A 25,145-nucleotide genomic window follows, 5' to 3' on the forward strand; every position below is an offset into this window, starting at 1 on the left:
CAACTCTGCCACTGTGCCACCCCAGTGTAATTCATATGTTCTACCATTTTCGTCAAACAAGCTACCACAGAAAATTGGATCTGCTATTTTAACAAAGTTTAGACTTATTTTCTTGTGTATTTTTCAGGGCACTGTGGCAAAACATTTGCAATTCTTAAACGATTTGTTAGTAATGCTGTTCCTGAGGTTCCCTGGCTTATGATTGTGGATGATGACACTTTGATAAGGTAATGTGACAAGATTAAAATAATTTCCCTACTGGTTACATGTATTTGTGCCATATTTTGGCTGCATAAACTATTCAGTGTTACAGTATATGTGTGCTTCAGAATACTTAGATAATGCCCGAACAAGCTGTGGGAGATAGTTCCTTGGAGTAAAATATTGCAAGATTTATTGGAAAAGTAGTTTATTTGTTAACTGGAGCTAAATATTAAAGGTAATTCAACTTGCAACCATTTTGTCTTCCTTTCAGATCTTTCGTGTATGGGTCTGTTCCTATCCTTTGTTCTTATCATTGTATTTGATTGATTGATTGAAAAATGCAGCATGGAAACTGGCCCACTGAGTCCAAGGACCATCGATCACCCGTTCACAATAGTTCTATGTTATCCCACTTTCTCATCCATTCCCTACACAGCAGGGCAATTTTACAGAGACCAATTAACCTAAAATCTCGTACGTCTTTGGGATGTGGGAGGAAACACATGCGGTCACATGGAGAACATGCAAACTCCATAAAGATGGCACTGGAGTTCAGAATTAAACCCGTGTCTTTGATGCTGCAAGGCAGTAGTTCTACCCACTGCACCGCTGTGCTATCCTCAATGTTCCAGGGCTCATCTCTATCTAATTTTATTTATTCTGCTCTGCAATGGGCACTTTTGGAAGAACAACATCAATAACCGTACAAGATTGATCAAGTGCCTCAAAAACAGTTTTAGGGCATCGATTGTGAGATTAGGGTCATAGAGTCATCCAGCACGAACAGGCCCTTCAGCCCAACCTTCCCATGCTGCCCAAGATGCCCATCTACACTAATTCCACCCACCCGTGTTTGGTCCAGATCCCTCTAAACCTTTGTCATCCAAGCACCAGTCCAGTTTATTTTGTATTTTCTTTCCCATATGCTAAGGTTGTATTTTCGTTCTGTTAATAAGACTCCCTGTGCTGCAAAGTTATGTAAGGATTACAGAGTGGAGAGCCATCGTTAAAGTGTATAATCATTTTTGGCAAACAGTGTTCAAAACAGTACCAAGAGCATGTCAAGGTGCCTATGAGCAAGAGAGGGAATTGCAGGTGCTGGAATCCTAAGCTAAAGAACAATGCAGGAAGAGCACCAGTGGGTCAGGCATCTGCGGAAGGAATGGACAGACGACGTTTCGGATACAAAATGCTGGAGTATCACAGCGGGATAGGCAGCATCTCTAGATAGAAGTAATGGGGATGACTCGGGTTGAGACCTTCTATCCAGAGATGCTACCTGTCCCTCTGAGTTACTCCAACATTTTGTGTCTATCTTCAGTGTAAATCTGCATATGCTGTTCCTTCCTACACATGTCACCTGAGCAGCTAAGTTCCTCCAGCATTTTGGTTTATGGGGATGAGTGTTTGTCTGCTTCAGATAAGAGAGATGTGACTGGAACAGCGTGTGAAACTAATTAGTAAATGACTATATCAATTAGCATGATATACTCTATTTAGGCGATGGAATGAATTAACGATATTCTAATATCTGTAGCAATACAGGGAAAACCTGTCTTGCAGAACATTTCAGAGAACAGATTTTTATGAAAACATATCTTTGAAGTGTACTCTTGAAATATAAGCAAAGGTTTCCATGATTATGGAAACAAGGACTGCAGATGCTGGTTTACCAAGAAGGAACACGTGCTGGAGTAACATGGATAGGTGACGCTTTGGTTCTGGACCCTTCTTCAGGCTGTTTCGATGATTGGTTGGTGAGGCTGAAGAATCAGAAACGTGAAGCTGCTCCTGGCATTGTATGGAGTGAATGCAAATGTGGGAATAGTCATTGGTATCGACTCAAAATGTACTTGTGTTGCAGTGAAACATAAAGGAAATTCAAAGGGGAGGAGAATATAATCATGAAAAGATTGACATGCGGGACAAATGACAAGTTTGCAAATGAGAAAGAATACAAAACTAGTGTGAATGGGTTTAGGTTTATTATTGTTATGTGTACCGAGGTACAGTGAAAAGCTTTGTTTTGCTGCTATCCATTCGAATCATATACAAGTCCACCACCCCCACCCAACTGGTGGTCGGCTTTAATCCGGCAAAATTACGAAAGTGGCCTTGAAATGCCCCCCGGAAGTCCCCCCAGAAAATGTGGCACTGAGGCCAGGTGAGGCCAATTGATCGGTCGAATTTATGCCCTGCGGCTGGGGCACTGGAACTCCGGCCCGGCTGGAGATGGCAGATCTGTTCCCAAAACCGACTTCCGCAGTCAGTATCTCGGCCCCCCAGGGCTGTGACCTTTGTCGGATAATAGGGCAAGGCTCTGGAACTAATGGTGCCGGAAAATTGGTGGTGAACCTCTATAGCATAAATACAATCAAGCCAAACTCAAGTACAATAGGCAGAGCGAAGGAGAACGTACAGAGAGCAGAATATAGTTCTCAGCATTGTAGCGCATCAGTTCCACAGACAAAGTCCAATGTCCACAATGGGGTAGAGATGAATTGGACAGTATCCGAGCTTATGGAAGGACCATTCAGAAACCTGATAATAGAGGGGAATAAACTGTTCATGCGTCTGATGGTGCATTTGAGGTTTACGGGGGAAGAAGGGAGAGGGGGAAGATTTTGTAGTTACTTAAAATGGGAGAATTCTATCCTCCCTGTAATGGTGATAGGAACATGATGCATCTTCCTGGCCTTGCTTTGTGTCCAGACCTCTAGCAAGCTGCTTGGCAACATTAGTATGAGTTACTGGGTGGCTTTGGGCCTGGGCTAACACAGTAAAGGATAGGTTCCTGGATGATTCCAAAGCAAATCTCCCATCTGCTGCAGCACAAGCAGAACTAAATCAACTTTAGAGTAAATGGGAACAATGGAAGAAATGATTGTAATGAAATGTGTGTAGGATAGTGCTAGTGTACGGGATGATCACTGGTCTGCATGGACTCGGTGGGTCAAGGGGCCTGTTTCCGCGTTGCATCTCTAAAGTCTAAAGAAATATGAAATCCAGTCTTCATTCTCAGACAATGCAAATCCACGGTACAAAATACTCTTTAAGTTGATACACTCCCCGAGGTCATTGCTATTAAAGTATTATCTGTAAATAAGAGGCACTTACTGTTACTATGTAAACACTTCAATAAAGCTGAAATTATTTTAAATGAAAAACAGCCTTAAAAGTGCTTGCTATCCTCCTCACCAAGTCATGTCCTGCCAGAGGACATCAAAACCACCAGGAAATAAACAGAATTTAAAATGACATTTTGAGAACTCAAAATGAAAACAGCTCATAATGAAAGATGAAACTGACCATGCTTTAGTTTAGTTTAGAGATACACATTTTGGCCCACCGAGTTCGCTCACATAGTTCTGTTATCCCACTTTCTCATCCACTCCCTACACACTAGGGGCAATTTACAGAAGCCAATTAGCCTACAAGCCCACACATCTTTGGGATGTGGGAAGAAACCCACACGGTCACAGGGAGAACGTACAAACTCCATACAAACAGCACCTGTGATCAGGATCGAAACCCTGCCGTTGCGCCACCGTGCCACCCCAAATTTCACTTAGAATAATGCTGCCGTGCTGTATGAGAATCTGTTCCATTCAGATGGGTGTATCCACAAAACGCTCTTCAAACATCACTATTTTTTGAGATTTGCAAGCTGCATTCTAAACTTTTCAAGTTGAAATGTCAATTTGAAAAATTGGCACAGCTGGTAGAGCTGATGCCATCCTGACCTTGGGTGCTGTCTGTGTGGAGTTTGCACATTCTGGCAGTTCAGCGGTGCAGCTGGTGGAGCTGCCTCCTTACAGCGCCAGAGACCCAGGTTCGATCCTGACCTCTGGTACTGAATGTGTGGAGTTTGCACGTTCTGGCAGCTCAGGAGTGCAGCTGGTCGAGCCGCTGACTCGCAGTGCCAGAGGCCCGGGTGCAATCCTGACCTTGGGTACAGTCTGTGTGGAGTTCTACCTCCATAACCACCCCAGGCAGTGTGTTCCAGGCCCCCAGCACTCTCTGCCACACGCATCTCCGTTAAACTTTGCCCCTCTCACCTTAAAGCCATGCCCTCTAGTGTTGTACATCTCCACCCTGAGGGGATAGGTTCTGACTGCTACCCTAGTTATGCCTCTTATACAGTAAATGACACTTCATTTCATAAACATTCCTGTATTATGCCGTAGTCCTGTTTTGTATGCCATTCACCACGTATCGGGCTCGTGCATCAAGTTGCAAGTTAATTACATGACTCATTAAACTCCATGTTTATTTCACAGAGAGCCTGATCTAGAAAGTTCAATTATTTTCAACATTAAATTAAAAATGCAAGCTTCTTGTTATGTGACAACCATCTGGAATGGAACAGATTCCCCAGTGCAGAAGAATTCTAGAGGATAGGCAAAAAGTTCTGCTGATGTAAAAATATTTAGAAAGTTCAAACTGCAGAAATTTAAAAAAAAAGTAATGTAAAGTCTTAATAAAAAATACAAAGAGGAAAGAGCATTTAATGTGAAACCATTATAGGAAGGATAATTGTCTTTTTTTTAAATCTGGAGCTTTAGAGTGAGTTTGGAGACTTTATATCCTGTTGTTTTTCATTTTCTAAAAGCATTCCATCCAGTCAAATAGCTTGGAATCAGGCCCTTCATCCCAACTTGCCCATGCTGACCAAGGTGCCCTGTCTACAACATTTAAATTAAGATGAATTAGTGGAAGTCCATTCAAAAATAGTTTCTTGCCACACTTTTCAGTTGCTCCTTTGGTAGATCGAGCAGGAAGCTATGGGTAAAAATAACTGGATTTTATTTTACCATAGTTTCGATTTTGCGTGTCTTGATTTTACTGTAGACACAAGGAACTGCGGATGCTGAAATCTTGAGCTAAACACAGTGCTGGAGTAACTCAGCAGAGTCATAGAGTGATACAGTGTGGAAACAGGTCCTTCGGCCCAACTTGCCCTCACTGGCCTACAATATCCCAGCTACACTAGTTCCACGTGCCTGCACTTGGTCCATATCCCTCCAAACTTGTCATATCCATGTACCTGTCTAACTGTTCTTAAACATTAGGATAGTCCCAGCCTCTGGCAGCTTGTTCCATACACCCACCACACTTTGTGTGAAAAAGTTACCCCTCAGATTCCTATTAAATCTTTTCCCCTTTACCTTAATCCTGTGTCCTCTGGTCCTCGATTCTCCTACTCTGGGCAAGCGATTATGTGCATCTCCCTGATCTATTCCTCTCATGATCTTATTCACCTCTATAAGATCACCCCTCATCCTCCTGCGCTCCAAGGAATAGAGACCCAGCCTACTCAACCTCTCCCTTTAGCTCAGCCTCTGTAGTCCTGGCAACATCCTCGTAAATCTTCTCTGAACCCTTTCAAGCTTGACAATATTTTTTCTGTAACATAGTGCCCAGAACTGAACACAATACTCTAAATGCGGTCTCACCAACATCATATACAACTGCAAAATGACCTCCCAACTTCTATATAATACTCTGACTGATGAAGGCCAATGTGCCAAAAACCTTTTTGACCGCCTTATCTACCTGCGACTCGACCTTCAAGGAACCATGCAGCTGCACTCCTAGATCCCTCTGCTCTACAACACTCTCTTGGCAACAGCAGGGGGAAAGTCATCCAGAATTTTTGCTTTCAGTTTTTAAACAGTATTAAGAAGAGGTAGAAAATTTGAATGTTTGTACGTAGGGGGCAGAATTGAATTTGCCAGAGCATCATTTATTATTGGAAATGGTCACCCTGCAGAAGTACAAGAGGTAGCCTCTCCCCACCTTCTCGGGCTTCACAATTCGTGACTCTTCAATCCTTTTGTCTTGCTCCTTTTTTTCCACCTCTACCATTCAGTGTGTAGGTCCTGCCCTTGTTAGATGTCCCAACATGCAACACCTCACATTTCCCCGTACACCTCACGTTTCTGTCTCAGGCAACAACTGATAGGTGACGGTTTGGGTTGGGATTCTTCTGCAGACTGATTCTAATGTGGGAGAGAAAACTGGAAAAGAAAGGTGGGGGTTATAGGTGAGTTATAGGTGGATACGTAGAAAGATAGAAAATAAGTGCAGGAGTAGGCCATTCGGCCCTTCGAGCCAGCTGATCATCCAAAATCAGTACCCCGTTCCTGCTTTTTCCCCATATCCCTTGATTCCGTTAGCCCTAAGAGCTATATCTAACTCTCTTGAAAACATCCAGTGAATTGGCCTCTACTGCCTTTTGTGGCAGAGAATTCCACAGATTCACAACTCTCTGGGTGAAAATGTTTTTCCTCATATCAGTCCTAACTAGCCTACCCCTTATTCCTAAACTGTGACCCCTGGTTCTGGACTCCCCCAACATCTAGCCTGGGGGGGGGGGGAGAGAAGAAAGGGGGCGGGATAGTGGGAAAAATGATATGCATCAGGGGCACAGGCACGAGAGAGGGGGAGAAGAGGATTTATGACCTAAATTTGGTGAATTGAATGTTCATACCATTGGGTGTTAAACTACCAAAGTGACCTTGGCAACAGCAGGGGGGAAGTCATCCAGAATTTTTGCTTTTAGTTTTAAAACGGTATTAAGAAGACGTAGCAAATTTGAATGATTGTACGTAGGGGGCAGAATTGAATTTGCCAGAAGCATCATTTATTATTGGAAATGGTCACCCTGCAGTAGTAAAGGAGGTAGACTCTCCCCACCTCCTTGGGCTTCAAAATTAGTGACTCTTCAATCCTTTTGTCTCGCTCCTTTTTTTCATCTCTAGCCTTTCTCCAACCATCTGCCTATCAACAACCCTCCCTCGCCCGTGTTCACCTATTACCTGCCGCACTTTGTCCTGCCTCTCCTCTCTTCCAGCTTTCTCTCACCCTCCTCCCCATACAATCAGGCACCTATCCATCATCTCCAAAGTTTAGCTTAGTTTAGTTTATTGCACTTGTACTGAGGTACAGTGACAAGTTTTTTATTGCGTGCTAACCAGTCAGCAGAAAGACTATACATGATTACAATCGTGCTGTCCACTGTGTCCAGGTGCAGGATAAAGGGAATAACGTTTAGTGCAAGATAAAGTCCGATTAACGATAGTGCAAGGGTCTTTAATGAAGTAGATAGTAGCTCAGGACTGCTCTTTAGTTGTGGATAGGATGGAGATGCCACCTGAAGCGTAGAGTTACACCAGCACTCCAGGCCTCTGGCGCTGTAAGGCAGCAACTCTCCCGCTGCGCCACCTGCTGCCCATATGCCGGAATATTTGCCGTGCACTCCATGAGTGTATGTCTGGCACAGCTTGCAGTGTGGGAGGCCACGTTATTTATGTTGTTGTACTGACATTGTTGATTCCTGCAGATCACATCCATCCCTCATCACTTAATTGACAAAACTATAAAACAAGGAAAACAGTATGTGATTCTCTCGTAATCATTATTGATGTTTCATCGTTCGATTCCAATGGGTTTTCTATTCATTTATTTATGGGATGTGGGTGTGATGGTCAGGGCAGCTTTTATTACCCTTGTTTTGTATTACTGCTTGGGCAGTAATGAGCAGTCCATGGGCTAAGGTACGACACCCCCCCCCCCCCCTAATGATATTAGGGACAAAGTTTCAATACATTGTTTAGTTTAGAGACACAGCACATTGGGTCAACACCAACCATCGATCACCTGTTCACTGTAGTTCTATGCAATCCCACTTTCTCATCCATTCCCTACAAACTAAAAACAAATTTACAGAAGCCAATTAACCTCCAAACCTGCACGTCTTTGGGACGTGGGAGGAAACTGGAACTTCTGGAGGGAACCCACATGGTACCAGGGAGAACTCCACATAGACAGTACCCAAGATCAGGATGGAGCCCGGGTCCTTTTCACAATGGCAGGCAGTGACTAGTGGGGTACCGCAAGGCTCAGTGCTGGGACCCCAGCTATTTACAATATATATTAATGATCTGGATGAGGGAATTGAAGGCAATATCTCGAAGTTTGCGGATGACACTAAGCTGGGGGGCAGTGTTAGCTGTGAGGAGGATGCTAGGAGACTGCAAGGTGACTTGGATAGGCTGGGTGAGTGGGCAAATGTTTGGCAGATGCAGTATAATGTGGATAAATGTGAGGTTATCCATTTTGGTGGCAAAAGCAGGAAAGCAGACTATTATCTAAATGGTGGCCGACTAGGAAAAGGGGAGATGCAGCGAGACCTGGGTGTCATGGTACACCAGTCATTGAAAGTGGGCATGCAGGTGCAGCAGGCAGTGAAGAAAGCGAATGGTATGTTAGCTTTCATAGCAAAAGGATTTGAGTATAGGAGCAGGGAGGTTCTACTGCAGTTGTACAGGGTCTTGGTGAGACCACACCTGGAGTATTGCGTACAGTTTTGGTCTCCAAATCTGAGGAAGGACATTATTGCCATAGAGGGAGTGCAGAGAAGGTTCACCAGACTGATTCCTGGGATGTCAGGACTGTCTTATGAAGAAAGACTGGATAGACTTGGTTTATACTCTCTAGAATTTAGGAGATTGAGAGGGGATCTTATAGAAACTTACAAAATTCTTAAGGGGTTGGACAGGCTAGATGCAGGAAGATTGCTCCCGATGTTGGGGAAGTCCAGGACAAGGGGTCACAGCTTAAGGATAAGGGGGAAATCCTTTAAAACCGAGATGAGAAGAACTTTTTTCACACAGAGAGTGGTGAATCTCTGGAACTCTCTGCCACAGAGGGTAGTTGAGGCCAGTTCATTGGCTATATTTAAGAGGGAGTTAGATGTGGCCCTTGTGGCTAAGGGGATCAGAGGGTATGGAGAGAAGGCAGGTACGGGATACTGAGTTGGATGATCAGCCATGATCATATTGAATGGCGGTGCAGGCTCGAAGGGCCGAATGGCCTACTCCTGCACCTAATTTCTATGTTTCTATGTTTCTATGTCTTTGGTGCTGTGGGGCAACGACTCTCCCCACTGCGCCACTGTGTGCCATCCCCTTGATCTTCCAAAATTCACCCAGCTAACCTGTGATTCATTGGATGGTACTAAATGCACCACGACTTGGTACGGTTTAGGTTTATTATTGTTTATGTAAAGTGAAAGAATAAAAATAAGAGACAGATGTGAAGTTATTCTGGAACCAAATGTTAGGGAAATGGTAGAATCCATCAATAAAAATGTAATGGAGAAGTTGGAGATTCAAGATGCAATTACGTGGCAAAGATAGATTTATGAAAGAGAATAATAAACAATGCAGCAGATATTGGAAATAACAATCTCACATCTTTCTCCACACATACTCCAAAGGCTGAATATTTACCGCATTTTCTATTTTAATTTATGGAAGTGAAATATGTTTGGCAAATCCTCTAGTTTATTTAATCTGTATTTAATGGGATTGATGAAGAGCAACTAGTGATTGATGTTTTCACAAAGGGTTTAAGGCACGCTATGTTGAGGGTGATATATTAGCATGGATAGAGAGCTGACTAACAACTAGAGGGCAAGGAGCAGATAGAAATAGATTATTATTTCCAGTTGGCAGAATGTAATAATCTAATTCCACACGGACCTGTGCTGTATAGAGTCACAGAGTCACACAGCACGGAAACAGACTCTTTGGCCCAACTGATATAGTCTTTCTACTGACTGGATAGCATGCAACAAAAAAGCTTTTCACTGCACCTCGGTACACGTGACAATGAAACAGTACAGCACAGGATAGGGCCCTTTGGCCCACAATATTTGTTAAACTGATCTCATCTGCCTGGATATGATCCATATCCCTCTGTACTGTGCATATCCATGAGCTTGTCTAAAAACCATTAAACGCCACTTTTGTATCTGCCTCTATCACCACCCCTGGCACCATGTTCGAGGCCCCCATCACCCTCCATGTAAAAAACAATTGCCCTGCACATCTCCATTAAACTTTCCCCTTATCACCTTAATGCTGTGCCCCCTGGGGGGAAAAAGGTTCTGACTGTTTACCCTTTTAATCCTCATTGTTTGACAACATTTGGAATTTAACAGCACCACCGACTGCAAAACTCTGCTGTTCATTGTTTCGTGCAGGTTGTGGTTCTAAGGTATATTGAACTAAATGTGTAATGTCCGCATACACTTCCAGTCTACAAAGACCTGATGTCTCCTGTTTTACATTTATTCCATTATGAGTTCCTATTAAGCGTAATAACTTCACAGATTTATAAAGAAAATACTGAAGTAGAACATTTTGTTTTTGATGACAAATCTCCAGAACAAAACAAAGGATTTATGCTTGGTGGAGCAAATGGGACTAACTTGGATGGGGCACCCTAATGGCATGGACGGGTTGTGCCGAAGGGCCTGTTTCCGTGCTGTATGACGTTGTGACTATGATGGAAATTGCCAAGTGACTGCCTACGTAATATTCCACTACTTCCCACGGGGTCACAGGGGGAACGTGGATTAAAACATAGAAAGACATTAGTTTTATTTTGTTATAATGGTACATTAGACATGTACTAATGAGTGATTATTTAATGCAGCATTCCAAGGCTCCAAAGATTACTCAGCTGCTACGACCCAAGTGAGGCCATCTTCCTCGGAGAGCGCTATGGATATGGACTGAGCACTGGTGGATACAGCTATATCACAGGAGGTGGAGGGTGAGTAGGCAAGGTCTGTGTGCACCCATTCACATGGATCTACAGCAGGGCTCCCGCACAAAAAACAATGACAACTCCCCCGCCACCCTTCTCACTCGCTCTCTCCCCCCCCGACCTCTCCCCATCACCAATTCCATAAGTTCTAGGAGCAGAATTAGGCCATTCGGCCCATCAAGTCTACTCTGTGATTCAATCATGGCTGATCTGTCTCTCCCTCTCAAGCCCATTCTCCTGCCTTCTCCTCATAACCGTACTAATCAAGAATCTGTCAATCTCCACTTTAAAAATATTAATTGGTCCAAAGCAGTCTGTGGCAATGAATTCCACAGATTGGCCAAGGGCAGTAGAGTGGATCAGCGGTAAAGTTGCTGCCTTACAGCGCCAGAGACCTGGATTCAATCCTGACTATGGGTGCTTGCCTGTAAGGAATTTGTACATTCTTCCTGTGACCACATGGGTTTTCTCCAGGATCTCCGGTTTCCTCCCACACTCCAAACACCGACAGGTTTGTAAGCTAATTGGCTTGGTATAATTGTAAATTGTCCTTAGTGTGTGTAGGATAGTGTAAGTATGCGGGGATCGCTGGCTGGTGCGTACTTGGTAGATCGAAGGGCTTGTTTTCGGGTTGTATCTCTAAACTCGAAACCACCCTCTGGCGGAAGAAATTCCTCCTCAACTCCATTTTAAAGGTACGTCCTTTTATTCTGAGACTGTGCCCGCTGGTCCGAGACTCTCCCACTAGTGGAATCATCCTCTCCACATTCACTCTATCCAGGCCTTTCACTATTCCCCTCTTTTACAGTGCCTCCCTCAGCATCCCCTCTGATTCTTACTGTTTCTTACCACCAGCCCTATCAAGAACTCCCTTCCAGCTCTGTGGCAGATTTTGCACGTCCCAAATATGCCTCATGCACCACTTAGCATCATAGAGTCCTACAGCTGACCAAGATACCCCATCTACGTTAGTCCCACCTGCCTGCATTTGGCCCATATCCCTCTAAACCTTTGCTATCCATGTACCTGTCCAAATGTCTTTTAAATGTTGTGATATTACCTGCCTCAACTACTGAAGAAGAGTTTTGATCCGAAGCGTCACCTATCAATCTGAAGAAGGCTCTGGACCTGAAAAGTCACCTATCCATGTTCTCCAGAGATGCAGCCCGACCCGCTGAGTTACTCCAGCACTTTGTGTTGTCCCATCTAAGCCAGTCCCATCTGCCCACGTTTGGCCCATATTTATGTAAACCTTTCCTGTCCATGTGCCTGTCCAAATATCTTTTAGATGCTACGAGAGTACTTCTATCAGTAATTCCATAAAATGGCAACAATCCTACAGATCTCTCCAGAATTGGATGCAAGCCATCCTCAACCCTGAAGTAAAGCAAACATGACTGACCCTTGTCCATCGAGCTGTATGTGACCTTGGCAGCATTTATTTTTCTATATGTAGACAGGATTAAAACATTAATACACTTTTTCGTTCAGTGGGTGGGTGTATGGAACAAGAATGGTGGGTGTATGGAACAAGCTGCCAGAGGAGGTAGTTGAGGCAGGTACAATAACTACATTTAAAAGCCATTTGGGCAGGTATATGGATAAGAAAGTTTTGGAGGGATATGGGCCAAATGCAGGCAGATGGGACTAGTGGCATCTTGGTTGGCGTGGACGAGCTGGGCCGGAGGAGCCTATTTCCGTGCTGTATGACAAAGATCCAGAGCAGTTTTATTTCAACATAATCAATGGTCAGGGAGCTTAAGGCACCAAGGATAGGGATGTAAACACATCACTGCAGAAAATAAGGTTGTACGCGTAACCACCATAATAGGATTCATATTCCAATTACTCCAAATAGACACAATCAGGGTAATCTGATCACAGAGTGAACTAAAAATAATGTGAGGACATTTAACGTTGGAAATTGGGTGCAGAGATGAAATAGCGTGCAAAATAAATTAACTGATGATCAAAAGCTAAATACTCAATTATTTAGTCATCCTTAAACATTGATAAATTTGGTCAATTTGAGATTTAATTAACGATAAAATAAAATGCAATTAATAACAAAAATGATATGCAGTTCAATGCGTCAATGGTTCTTTATTGTCACTCTATGATACAGAGAGCACTGAAAAATTCTGTTGCACAACCCACAAATGCACAGTTGCCATATTTTGCCGCCGTTTACGAAGAAAAAGTCCAAGGTCCGGTCCACATACGATACGATAGAACTCTATTTTTCCCAGGAGGGAAATTGATCTGCCAACAGTAAAAAATAACAAAATATATGAAACATGAAATTAAAGTGAGGAGTGGAAAGGATTGGGGATATGCAAAGATTGGGGAGGGGTGAAGGGAAGGGAGTCAGCTTTAGTCTACCCCACGACAGAAGGGGGAGGAGTTGTACAGTTTGATAGCCACAGGGAAGAAGGATCTACTGCGGCGTTCTGTCCTGCATCTTGGTGGAACCAGTCTGTTGCTGAATGTACTCCTCAGATTGACCAGTGTGTCATGGAGGGGGTGAGCTGTATTGTCCAGGATGCTTTGCAGTTTGAGGAGTATCTTCCCCTCCAAGACCACCTCCCATGAATCCAACTCTGCCCCCAGGACGGAGCCAGCCTTCCAGATATGTTTGTTGATCCTACTGGCGACCACCAGCGAAGAAGATGGAACTGGCTACCACCCATTTGTAGAACATCTGCAGCATCTCACTGCAGACGTTGAAGGTGCGGAGCCTTCTCAAAGAGGAGAGCTGGCTCTGTTCCTTCTTGTACAGGGCCTCACCATTCCTGGACCAGTCCAGTTTACTGTCCAGGTGCACGACAAGGTATTTGTACTCCCTAGTAAACTGCACATCCACACCATTGATGGAGACAGGGGTGTTCCTCTCCTCTTAAAGTCCACCACTAACTCCTTAGTCTTGTCGGTGTTGAGCAGCAGGTGATTCAACCCACACCACTCAACAAAGTCGTCAATACACCTCTGCATTCAGCTTCCCTCCCCTCACTGATGCAGCCCACAATTGCAGTCGTCTGAAGACTTCTGCAGGTGGAAATACTGGAGCGCCCCCGATCCAGGTAAGCCCCAGGCTGCTGCAGCCCGCGATCCATCGTCCCTCTCCATAACGGTAGGGTTGGGCGAGAGGGGGAAGGTGAGATTTAACAGCAACCCGAGGGGCCACTTTTTTACTCGGAGCGAGGTGAGTATATTTGGACAAGCTGTCAGAGGAGGTAGTTGCGGCAGGTACAATAACAGTATTTAAAAGGCATTTGGATAGGTACATGAATAAGAAAGGTTTAGATGGATATGGGCCAAACATGGGTAGGTGGGACAGGTGTAGATGGGGCATGTTGGTCGGCATGAGCAAGATGGGCCGAAGGGCCGGTTTCCACGCTGTATGACTATGACTCAACTCAAAAGATCTGGCACTAATTTTCAGACTTTAGTACTCAGTCCCTGCACTCCACAAAAGTCATTTATTTCTATTCACCCCCTGGAAGCTTCAATTAAATCACAAACTAACCTACATTTAGCGAATATAAAGTTCTCCTAAGTTCATAAGTTATAGGAGCAGAACTAGGCCATTCGGCCCATCGTGTCTACTCCACCATTCAATCATGGCTGTTCTCACTTCCCCTTTCATACCCATTCTCCTGCCTACCCCCATAACCACTGACACCCTTATTAATCAGGTATCTGTCAATTTCCACCTTAAAATACCTAAAGACATGTCCCCCACTGCCGTCTGTGGCAATGAATTCCACAGATTCACCACATTCTGACTAGAGAAATTCCTCCTCATCTCCTGTCTAAAGGTATGGCCTTTTGTTCTGAGGTAGTGCCCTCTGGTCCTCGACTCTCCCACCAGTGGAAACAACCTTGCATTCATCTTTTTGGGAACCTGCTATCATTCTGAATCACTCACAAGGCCCCATGTGCATTCAGTAGGATCCAGAAGCATTTTGTTTGCACTAACATATCATTTTGCTGTTCTCAGTTCCACCTTGATTTCCTTTTCTTCTTGTATAGAATTGTCTTCAGCAGAGAAGCAGTAAAGCGATTACTACACAGTGGGTGCAGCTGCTACAGTAACGATGCTCCCGATGACATGGTTCTGGGAATGTGCTTCAGTGGCCTTGGAATCCCCGTCACCCACAGCCCGCTTTTCCATCAGGTAATTATTTCTTGAGGTCCTCGTTTCTGATTGATTGAAAGATAGATTAATAACTGTACAACTAGCGGCACAATGACACAGAGGTAGAGTTGCTGCCTTACAATGTCAGAGACCCGGGTTCAATCCTGATTGTGGGTGCTGTCCGTAAGGAGTTTGGACATTCACCCCGTAGACCGCATGGATTTTCTCTGGGTTCTCCGGTTTCCTCCCACACTCCAAAGATGTGCAGGTTTGTAGGTTAATTGGCTTCGGTAAAATTGTAAATTATCCACAGTGTGTAGGATAGTGAAAGGAGTGATAGCTGGCCGAAGGGCCCTTTTCTACCTTGATAAAAATCAAGGTACCTAAACTAGCACGAAAACCATTGACAATCCATAGAACTATAGACTTTAGAGATACCTTGCGGCATATTGGCACCATGCTACCCCAAGTTCATAGCTCATGTTTTTAGTTTTAGAGACACAGCATTAGATAAAAGGCCCTTCAGCCCACAGAATTCGTGCTAGTGATTTACCACCCATTCACACTAGTTCGATGTTATCCTATTATCCACTCCGTACACACTAGGAGCAATTTACAGAGACTCGGTGTGAGGAATGACAGATTTCTGCAAGTTTATTTGGCAAAAAGGTGACCAGAAACCCAAGAACAAAACATTCCTTGATTTTTATTCGATTGAAAGATATAGCATGGCAACAGACCCTTCAGCCCACCGAGTCCATGCTGACCATCGATCACCTGTTCTATGTTTTCAGTTGGGTTCTTGGCATTAAACCACGATCACCCATTCACTTTGGTTCTATGTTATCCCACTTTCTCACTCCCTACACAGTGAGAGCAATTTACAGAGGCCAATTAACCAACAAAGCAGCACATCTTTGGAATGTGGGCGGAAACTGGAGCACCCGGTGGAAACCCACACTGTCACAGGGAAAATCTGCAAACTCCACACGGACAGCACACGAGGTCCGGATCAAACCCGTGAGAGGCAGTAGTTCTACCCGCTGTGCCACCGTACTGCCTTCAACGTTTCAAAATAACTCATTCATTAGACAGTGCTATAATAGTATTTTTAACGGTAAGAACACAACTGAAAACAGATTAAAAAAGAAACAAAACCGAACCACCTAAGTTGTACAAGGTCAATTTGGATGTAAAAATAGGTTGTCACTATCTTGAATTAAGATCATTTGTCACTTGAAATCAAAATCAAAATGAGCTTGCACAGCCTGCTTTCCCATCCATTCTGTCCTTGAAATGTTAAAGTGATTTTTCTCATCTTGGTTACAAACAAGCTTCTACTATTTATATTCTCCCAAATCCCCGGCCATAAACCTTTCATTTACACAAAATACGCCGCCATCTTATTTGCAAATAATTAACCAAAGAGCCTGTTAGCTTTAGTTTATACCAGACATTTTTTCTCATAAAAACAATCCTTTTAGGTGGCACAGTAGGGCAGCGGGTAGAGCTACTGCTTCACAGTGGCATAGGCCTGGGTTCGATCCTGACCTCGGGTGCAGTCTGTGGGTGGAGTTTGCACGTTCTCCCTGTGATCGCGTGGGTTTCCTCCGGGTGCTCCAGTTTCCTCCTATATCCCAAAGACATGCGGGTCTGTAGCTTAATTGGCCTCTGCAAATTGCCCCTAGTGTGTAGGGAGCAGATGCTAAAGTGGGATAACATAGAACTAATGTGAACAGGTGATCCATGGTCAGTATGGACTCGGTTCGCTGAAAGATCTGTTTCCAAAGATCTTTCAATCAATCAAACAAATCTTGTTTTGTTTTTTCAATGCAATTTCGATGCTCTATCTTTTAGTTAATTCAATCAAAGAACTTTCAAGTGTCATACAATGTTAATGGTTTACCTGAAAATTTGCTGTGGGTTTAGAAATAAAATTTCTATGGTTGCCCTTTTCAAGAGGAAATCATTTGATTGTTTAAATAATACTGCATGCACGACACACTGTTATACTTGTTCCACAATTTTACCACTCATTTATCGGAAAAGGTCACCTACATTTTTTCCGCAAATTTATACTTGTAATACTCGACATTAAAAAATAATCTGGATTTGAAACGCTTAAAAATCTGTACAGATATTAGACTTTGAGTTCCATCAACTATAACCATATAACCATATAACATGGTTATATGGTTATAGTTGATGGAACTCAAAGTCTAAGATCTGTACAATTTAATATATTTGAAGTCATCAATGTAGACAGTGTATTTTTTTCTGTGGTATATTGACCATATAAAACATTTCAAAAGTATGATAATTAGAACCAATTTCAATGTAGTTGTGAATTGCTACTGCGATGTCAAATTAAGGAATGTTTATGCAGGAAATACAATATGAATCGAATATGTTGAAGGATCCATAGGGTGGCACGGCTGCTGCTTCAGAGCTCCGGAGACCCGTGTTTGATCCTGACCTTGGGTGTTGTTTGTATGTGGAGTTTGCAGGTTCTCCCCGTGACTGCATGGATTTGCTTTGGTTTCCGGCACTGTTTCCATGCACTATCTCTTAAAATAAAAAATGTTTCTTTAAGGTTAGTGTCCATTGGAAAATCTTAAACCTGTAGCTTCAAATGCTGCAAATTGGGATATCTGGCAAAATTCTCATGACAGAAAGAAATAGAATAATACATAGCATCACGCTCAGGGTGTAACTTCTAACATAGAACAGTACAGCACAAGAACAGGCCCTCCAGCCCACAATGACTGTGTTGTACATAATGCCAAGGCCATCCCTAATCTACCTGGACATAATCCATATCTCTCCATTCCCTGCATATCCATGTACCCATCCAAAAGTCTCTTAAATGCCACTAATCTTTTCTATTGCTTTCCAGGCACGACCAATGGACTATTCGAAAGACTACCTTAAACATCAAGTTCCAATTTCATTCCATAAACACTGGAATATTGATCCAGTTGAAATCTATTCCACTTGGTTGGCAAATGAAGATGGCTTCAAATTACACCAAAAAACACAGAGAACTAAGAAGGAAAGGGAAGATTTATAAATAGTTCCCTTAATCTTCACTAAGTCTTTGAATGCAAGATGCATTCTGATTATGAAGACAGCCTCAAAAGGCATACTTTATTAGTTTTTCGTTATTCTTTTATATTGCAAAGTTAAATATATTTGTTATTTCCTTGGTCACTCTTTAAATTTCTGAAAAGTTTTGTGCAATCTATGCTTTTCTAAAAATGTTGAAAAAGTTTGTCTAATTTTGTAAAAATAAAATCCAGTCTATATATAATTAACATTTTGTAATGCAGAATTCAAATCCTTGCTCTGAATGGAGTTATATTGGGGCTAAATTTTACTCCATTCCCTTTGGCGAGATTAGTTGCCAGTCTATTATACTCTGCATGATTCTATTTCTTCAAGAACAATGGACATTAGAATTGGTAGTACAGGTCCCATCCTGATTTTCCAGCAACTGATGGTCCGGCACCTCCTTTAATCCAGACAAAATTAAGAGAGCGTGCTTGAAATCACCCTGAAATAGTGGTGCGTAGCCTGGGTGAGGCGGCTGATCTCTACCTTATTGGAAGTTCTGCGGCTGATCGGCGGGTTCCATTTGCCACCTATGGATGGGGCTCTGGAACAGTGGCCCGGCTGGAGCTAGCAAATCCGTTCCCATAGCCGACCTCCGAGGCTGACTGTGCGGGCCAGCATCGGCCTCCCGACGGCCTAGGCGCACTGTTCCGTTATCGATGGACTCCTCTCGGAGGCCGAAACCCCTGATGGTCTGGCAAAACGGATAATCCAGAAAGGCTCTGGAACCAAGGGTGCCGGAAAATCGGTGGTGGACCTGTAATGCCTGTTCTTGCTGTCATCACAGTGGACGGATGCTGCACGGATTGTAAGCACGTCATATATTTAGGACTCACAAGTTTACAAAGAACAGAAAAGTGGGGGGAAGAGAGTGGGATGGAAAGAACAAAAGACGATTGGGAGAGTTTGAATCGCACATAGAAGTGCAGAAAGTGCTGGAGTAACTCAGCAGGTCAGACAGCATCTCTGCAGAACATGGATAGGTGTCTAAGTGCCAGTCTAAATGTCTCTTAAAGTCTCTTAAATGCCACCTGATTATATCTGATTCCACCACCTCCAGTGACAGGGAATTCCATATATCAAGATTCAAGAGTGTTTAGGAAGGAACTGCAGATGCTGGTTTAAATCGAAGGTAGACACAAAATGCTGGAGTAACTTCAGTGGGACAAGCAGCATCTCCGGAGAGAAAGAATGGGTGACGTTTCAGGTCGAGACCCTTCTTCAGACTGAAGAGAGTTCAAGCGTGTTTAATTGTCTTAAGGATCAGCAATGGAACAATGAAATTCTTACTCTACGGGCTCATTAACACAATGATGTACAAATAACTATACCATAATCAATAATGCAAAGAACCGGAAAAGGTGTCCCTGAGACACACCACTAGTCACAGGCCTCCAGTCTGAGAAACAACCTTCCACCATCACCCTCTGCTTTCTTCCATGAAGCCAATTCAGTCGACTAGCTCTCCCTGGATCCCATGCGATTTAACCTTCCAGAGCAGCATACCATACGGAACCTTGTCAAAGGCATTGCTGACTCCATATAGACGGTGTCTACGGCCTTGTCCTCATCAACCATCTTGGTTAGTTCTCAAAAAACTCGTTCAAATGTGTAACACGCAATTCTCCACGTACAAAACATGCTGACTATTCATAATCACCCTCTTTCTATCCAAATGCATTTATCTCATCCCTCATATTCCTCTCCACTAATGTACCTACAACAGATATTGGGCTCACTGGTCGATAGTCCCAAGGCTTTTCCTTGCAGCCCTTCTTAAACAATATTGGCCACTCTCCAGTCTTCCAGCGCCTCACCTGTGCCTAATGATCATTCATATATATCTCAGCCAGGTCTCCTGCAATTCCTGAAGAAGGGTCCGAACATGAAACGTTACCTGTTTTCTCCAGAGATGTTGCCTGGCCCGCTGAGTTCCTCCAGACTTTTGCGTCTATCTTCCGTGTAAATTAGCATCTGCAGTTTCTCCCTACACGCCTCGGCTTCCCACAGCATCCTCCTATATATCTGGTCAAGCCCAAAGGTATATCTGATTATTTTGGACAAGCTCATTCCTCAAACAAATGTCTAGTCAGTCTTGTTGCTTTGCTAAGGTGTGATTAATATTTGGATTACTTAAATTTGTGTCTGTTAATCGACTCCCAGAACAAATAAGCTGTCGACGGCTAAGTCAGCATCCCAATGAAAGCAATTTCCATAGTAATTGAATTTCATGTTGCAATCTTTGACAATTTCAACAATCTCCGAGTAAACCAGGCACATTGCATTTGCAACAATATATTTGGTATAAGTGATACCTGTATTAAAAAGCAAATTCTTAAATTTTGATATGGGTAGCACGGTGACACAGCTGGTAGAGCCACTGCCTTGCAGCACCAGAGATCCGGGTTCGATCCTGACCTCGTGTGCTGTCTATGTGGAGTTTGTACATTCTCCCTGTGACCGTGTGGGTTTCCACTGGGTGCTCCGGTCTCCTCACACGTCCCAAAGACATACGGGTTTGTAGGCTAATTAGCCTCTGTAAATTGCCCCTAGTGTGTAGGGAGTGGATGATATAGTGGAATAACGTAGAACTAGTGGATGGTCAGTATGAACTCAGTGAGTCGAAGGGCCTGTTTCCATGCTGTATCTCAAACTAAACTAAACCCTGTGTTATAACAGACTGCAAATGTTTGATTTTTTAACAAATTACAAAGTGCTGGAGAAACTCAGCGGGTCAGGCAGCATCTGTGGAGGGAATGGACAGACGACATCTCAGATTGGGACCCTTCTTCAGTGGAGTAGAGGTACGATGGCTGGTAGAAAGGGGAGGGGCAGGTGCAAATAGCAGGTGATAGGTCAATCCAGATAAAGAGGGGTTGATTGACATGTATTTGAGGGGGAGGGGGAGTAGAATGATGGTGAACAAGGCTGGAGGTGATCACTGGAGAAGACACTGGTGAATCTCTGGAACTCTCTGCCACAGAGGGTAGTTGAGGCCAGTTCATTGGCTATATTTAAGAGGGAGTTAGATGTGGCCCTTGTGGCTAAAGGGATCAGGGGGTATGGAGAGAAGGCAGGTACGGGATACTGAGTTGGATGATCAGCCATGATCATATTGACTGGCGGTGCAGGCTCGAAGGGCCGAATGGCCTACTCCTGCACCTATTTTCTATGTATCTATGTAAAAGAGCACACGTGTTAAGGTAAGGAGCGAAATGTAGAGCTAGAGGGAAGGTTCGTAGGGAGAAGGAAACAGAGGGTATGGCCGGTTGGAAAGTGGGAAACCCCGAGATGAGAGGGTGGATGATGATAAGATGGATGAGGGGATAGGAACTGGGTGATGGGGGAAGGGACTGCGCAAAGAAAGGTATGTGTGGAGGGGAAGAAAGTTACTGTAAGTAGATGGGAAGAAGGGTCGGGGTTGGCGTTACCTAAAATTGGAGAATTCAATGTTCATACCATTGCGTTACCATACCATATTCCACTATCCAAGCGGAAAATGAGGTGCTGTTCCTCCAGTTTGCATGTGGCTTCACTCTGGCAATGGAGGAACCCAGGACAGAAAGGTCAGTGGGAATGGGAAGGAGAATTGAAATGGATATGCAGGGATTTGAAGTTTATGGATTATGTGCAGACAGATAAGAACAGGTCCTGACCTCATGTTCGGCACGGACATTGTGCTGCACTGTTCCGTGCTAATTACTAGGTTCATTATGTGGGGAATCAACCATTTTAGAAGAGATTCAGCAGGTCGCGGTACTTTACATGAGGAAGGATAAAGTTAACTAGCAATTCTTAATTTTACATTTAAACATAGCAGTAAAAGTAATGAACTGACACAATGAAGCTCATTGTTGGGGCAGGTCAATGAGCATAATGCAGGAGTAATGTCAAAAATAAAGTGGTTTAACACTTGACTTGCAATAATATATTAGCATTCCAAATCCAATTGCCTGTGTATGAGTAGATAGAAATTATTAAGGTGCTATGGTGCAGCATTCAATATTCCTCAGACATTGCTTCTTAGTCTCATATGTGGAATATGACAATTGGCATAAATCGCACTTGCGTGCAGCATTCAACAATTCAAAGACAAGATTTTGGAGCAAGCCCAAACTCAAGGCAGGTCAACAAAGACTAGAGGGCGCAGCTTTAAGGTGAGAGGGGCAAAGGCGTGCGGAGTAGATTTTTACACAGAGGGTGGTGGATCACGCTGCCAGGGGAGGTGGTGGAGGCAGATACAATAGTGGCATTTGAGGCGTGGATATTCAGGGAATGGATGGATATGGGTTATATGCAGGCAGATAAGTTACATAAACATACAACATAGAACAGTACAGAACAAGAGCAGGCCCTTTGGGCTATAATGTCTGTGACGTCCATGATGCCAAGACCAACTCTTATCTACTTGCACATAACCCTCCATATCCATGTGTCTATCCAACAGTCTCTTAAACGCCACTATCGTATCTGCCTCCACCACCACCCTTGGCAACGCTTTCCAGACACTCATGGCATTCTGTTTAAAAAAACGTGCCCCGCACATCTCCTTTAAACGTTATCCTTCTCGTTGTAAAGCTATGTCCTCTAGTCTTTGATATTTCCATCCTCGGAAAAAGGTTCTGACTGTGTACCCTGCCAATGCCCCTCATAATTTGATATACTTCTACAGTGTACGATATTTAATATACTCCTTGCAAACCTCCGATCTTGGTGAACAATAGGACAATCTGTGTAACTTGTGCAACCAATGAGGTTTAAAGATGGAGAATTGAACGGAGGAAAGGTGGAGGAGAGTGAATCACAGTAAGTGAAATCAGTGCCATTTCCTGTACTGAGGGCAAGGGAAAGAAAAATTGGAGAATCAATAGAAATTGCTGGAAAATAAATAACCAATTCTAAAGCAGACATTTTAAAATCTGTTAGTTATTCGCAACTTGAAGATCTGAAGCTCCCCAACCTATGTAATTTGGATACAGCAGGATCTTGATCATTTTGGGCAGATGGGCTGAGTAATGGTTGATGGAATTTAATATAGAGAAATGTGAGATGGAGAAATCCCATGCGGTCACGGGGAGAATGTACAAACTCCTTACAGACAGCATCCGTAGTCGGGATCAAACACAGGTCTCCACTGCTGCAAGCGCTGTAAGGCATCAACTCTACCACTGCGCCACCGTGCCGCTCATTGGAAACCATTAACAATTATTATGCTGTGAAAATTGTTACTTATTACCAAGTTCCTTTAATGAGCAATGAATGTGGAAAGATATGATGGACAGTTATGCCAAAAGGTGCCACTATTATGAAGCTAATGATAGTACAGCATAAATAGGCCTGAACTTTATAATGATTCACAATATACAGACCATTCCTTTCTTGCTATCAGTTACTGGCCAGTTTGCACTTTTGATTTCCTTGAAAAGCTACATGACTATAATGTTTTCTAATGATTATACGTGAACATTGGATATAAATGTATGCAATAGAATCTCTTGGAGTATAGAATATAAAACAGTACAGCCCAGAATCAGACCTTTCGGCCCATAAGGTCTGTGCTGAACATGATGCCAAGACCAACCAAGATATGTTTGTACGTGATGCATATCCTTCCAATCTGAAGAAGGGTTTCGGCCCGAAACGTCGCCTATTTCCTTCGCTCCATAGATGCTGCTGCACCCGCTGAGTTCCTCCAGCAATTTTGTGTTCCTTCCAATCTCTATTGTTTCTGTCTAAAAAACTTTAAATGCTACCATGATATCTGCCTCCACAATCACCTGTGTAAACAAAATTGCCCCGCACATCTCTTTTAAACTTTACCCCTCTCACCTTAAAGCTATCCCCACTAGTCTTTGACATTTCCACCCTGGGTAGTAAAGGGTTCTGACTGTCTACCCTATCTATGCTTCTCATACTTTTATATTCTTCTATTAATTCTCCCCACAACCTCTGGCTCTCCAGAGAAAACAATCAATGTCTGTCCAGCCTCTCTCTGTAGCTAATACCCTCTAATCCAGTCAGCATTCTGGTGAACCTCCTCTGCACCCTCCCCATCCTTGGTGTAATTGGCGTAACCAGAACTTTCGTTGATCTGATACCGTTCTGACAAAAAGGAGCAATTTCCAATGTGTAGGAAGGAATTGCAGATGCTGGTTTAAACCGAAAATAGACACAAAAAGCTGGAGTAACTCTGCGGGTACAGGCAGCATCTCTGGAGAAAAGGAATAGGTGAAGTTTTGGGTTGAGCTTTCTTCAAACTGAGAGTAAGAGGAAAGGGAAACGAGAGATGTAAATGGTGATATAAAGAGATATAGAACAGCCCAAGCCAACAATGGACCGTTGTGGGCTCCACCTTTCCGTGATCATTGTTACTTTTTTCATATGTTTCATTCATTTTGTTCTATATCTCTCTATATCACTGTCTATATATTTTGTTTCCCTATCCCCTTTGCACTCAGTCTGAAGAAGGGTCTCGGTCCAAAATGTCACCTGGCCCGTTGAGTTACTCCAGCTTTTTGTGAGCAATTTCCAAAGTTTTGTATGAAGTATACATTTCTTTGATTGATTGGATTGCATGGGAGTAACAAATAATATTTATTCCGTAATTTAGTTTAGTTTAGAGATACAGCATAGAAACAGGCCCTTCAGCACACCGAGCACGTCGCCACCTGCTCACACTAGTTCTATGTTATCCGGCTTTCTCATCCACTCCCAACACACTAGGGGCAATTTACAGAGGCCAATTAACCTATAAACGGATTCAGAAAGTAGGGTGACATGAACTAATGTGAACAGGTGATCAATGGTCAGCGTGGACTCAGTGGGAGAAGGGCCTGTTTCCATGCTGTTCACTGAACAAAATTAAAGTAAACATATTGTGCACTTTTCTCAATTTTATTTCAATTGCCAGCATCTTCCTAATTTGCTTTTAGATTGAATGCAAAGATATTGGTGGCAATTGATTCGTATTCATTGCAAATGTAGTGAAATCAGCCACAATGAATCACATCAACATGAAGTGATTTTAATAGCTACTCAGTCATGTTGCCAGATGATTCATTAAAACCTTGTA

The 25,145-nt window shown here is 43.3% G+C and overlaps 2 protein-coding genes across 11 annotated transcripts in view; both read left to right on the forward strand.

Moving 5' to 3' along the window:
• b3glct (beta 3-glucosyltransferase) overlaps positions 1-18,272 on the forward strand; it is a 90,939-nt gene extending 72,667 nt beyond the window's left edge. For both annotated transcript variants that reach the window (XM_033022869.1, XM_033022870.1), the window contains exons 12-15: positions 128-227; positions 10,711-10,830; positions 14,857-15,001; positions 17,859-18,272. In XM_033022869.1, the coding sequence (XP_032878760.1) occupies positions 128-227; positions 10,711-10,830; positions 14,857-15,001; positions 17,859-18,032 (539 nt within the window). In that variant the 3' untranslated portion in view covers positions 18,033-18,272. The remainder of the gene's footprint in view (positions 1-127; positions 228-10,710; positions 10,831-14,856; positions 15,002-17,858) is intronic.
• The window catches only part of fry (FRY microtubule binding protein), a 433,098-nt gene that overhangs the window by 338,077 nt on the left and 69,876 nt on the right, over positions 1-25,145 (forward strand). The window lies entirely within an intron of this gene.

The sequence above is a fragment of the Amblyraja radiata genome, chromosome 6, assembly GCF_010909765.2.
Source record: "Amblyraja radiata isolate CabotCenter1 chromosome 6, sAmbRad1.1.pri, whole genome shotgun sequence".
In the NCBI taxonomy this organism is placed as follows: Eukaryota; Metazoa; Chordata; class Chondrichthyes; order Rajiformes; family Rajidae; genus Amblyraja; species Amblyraja radiata.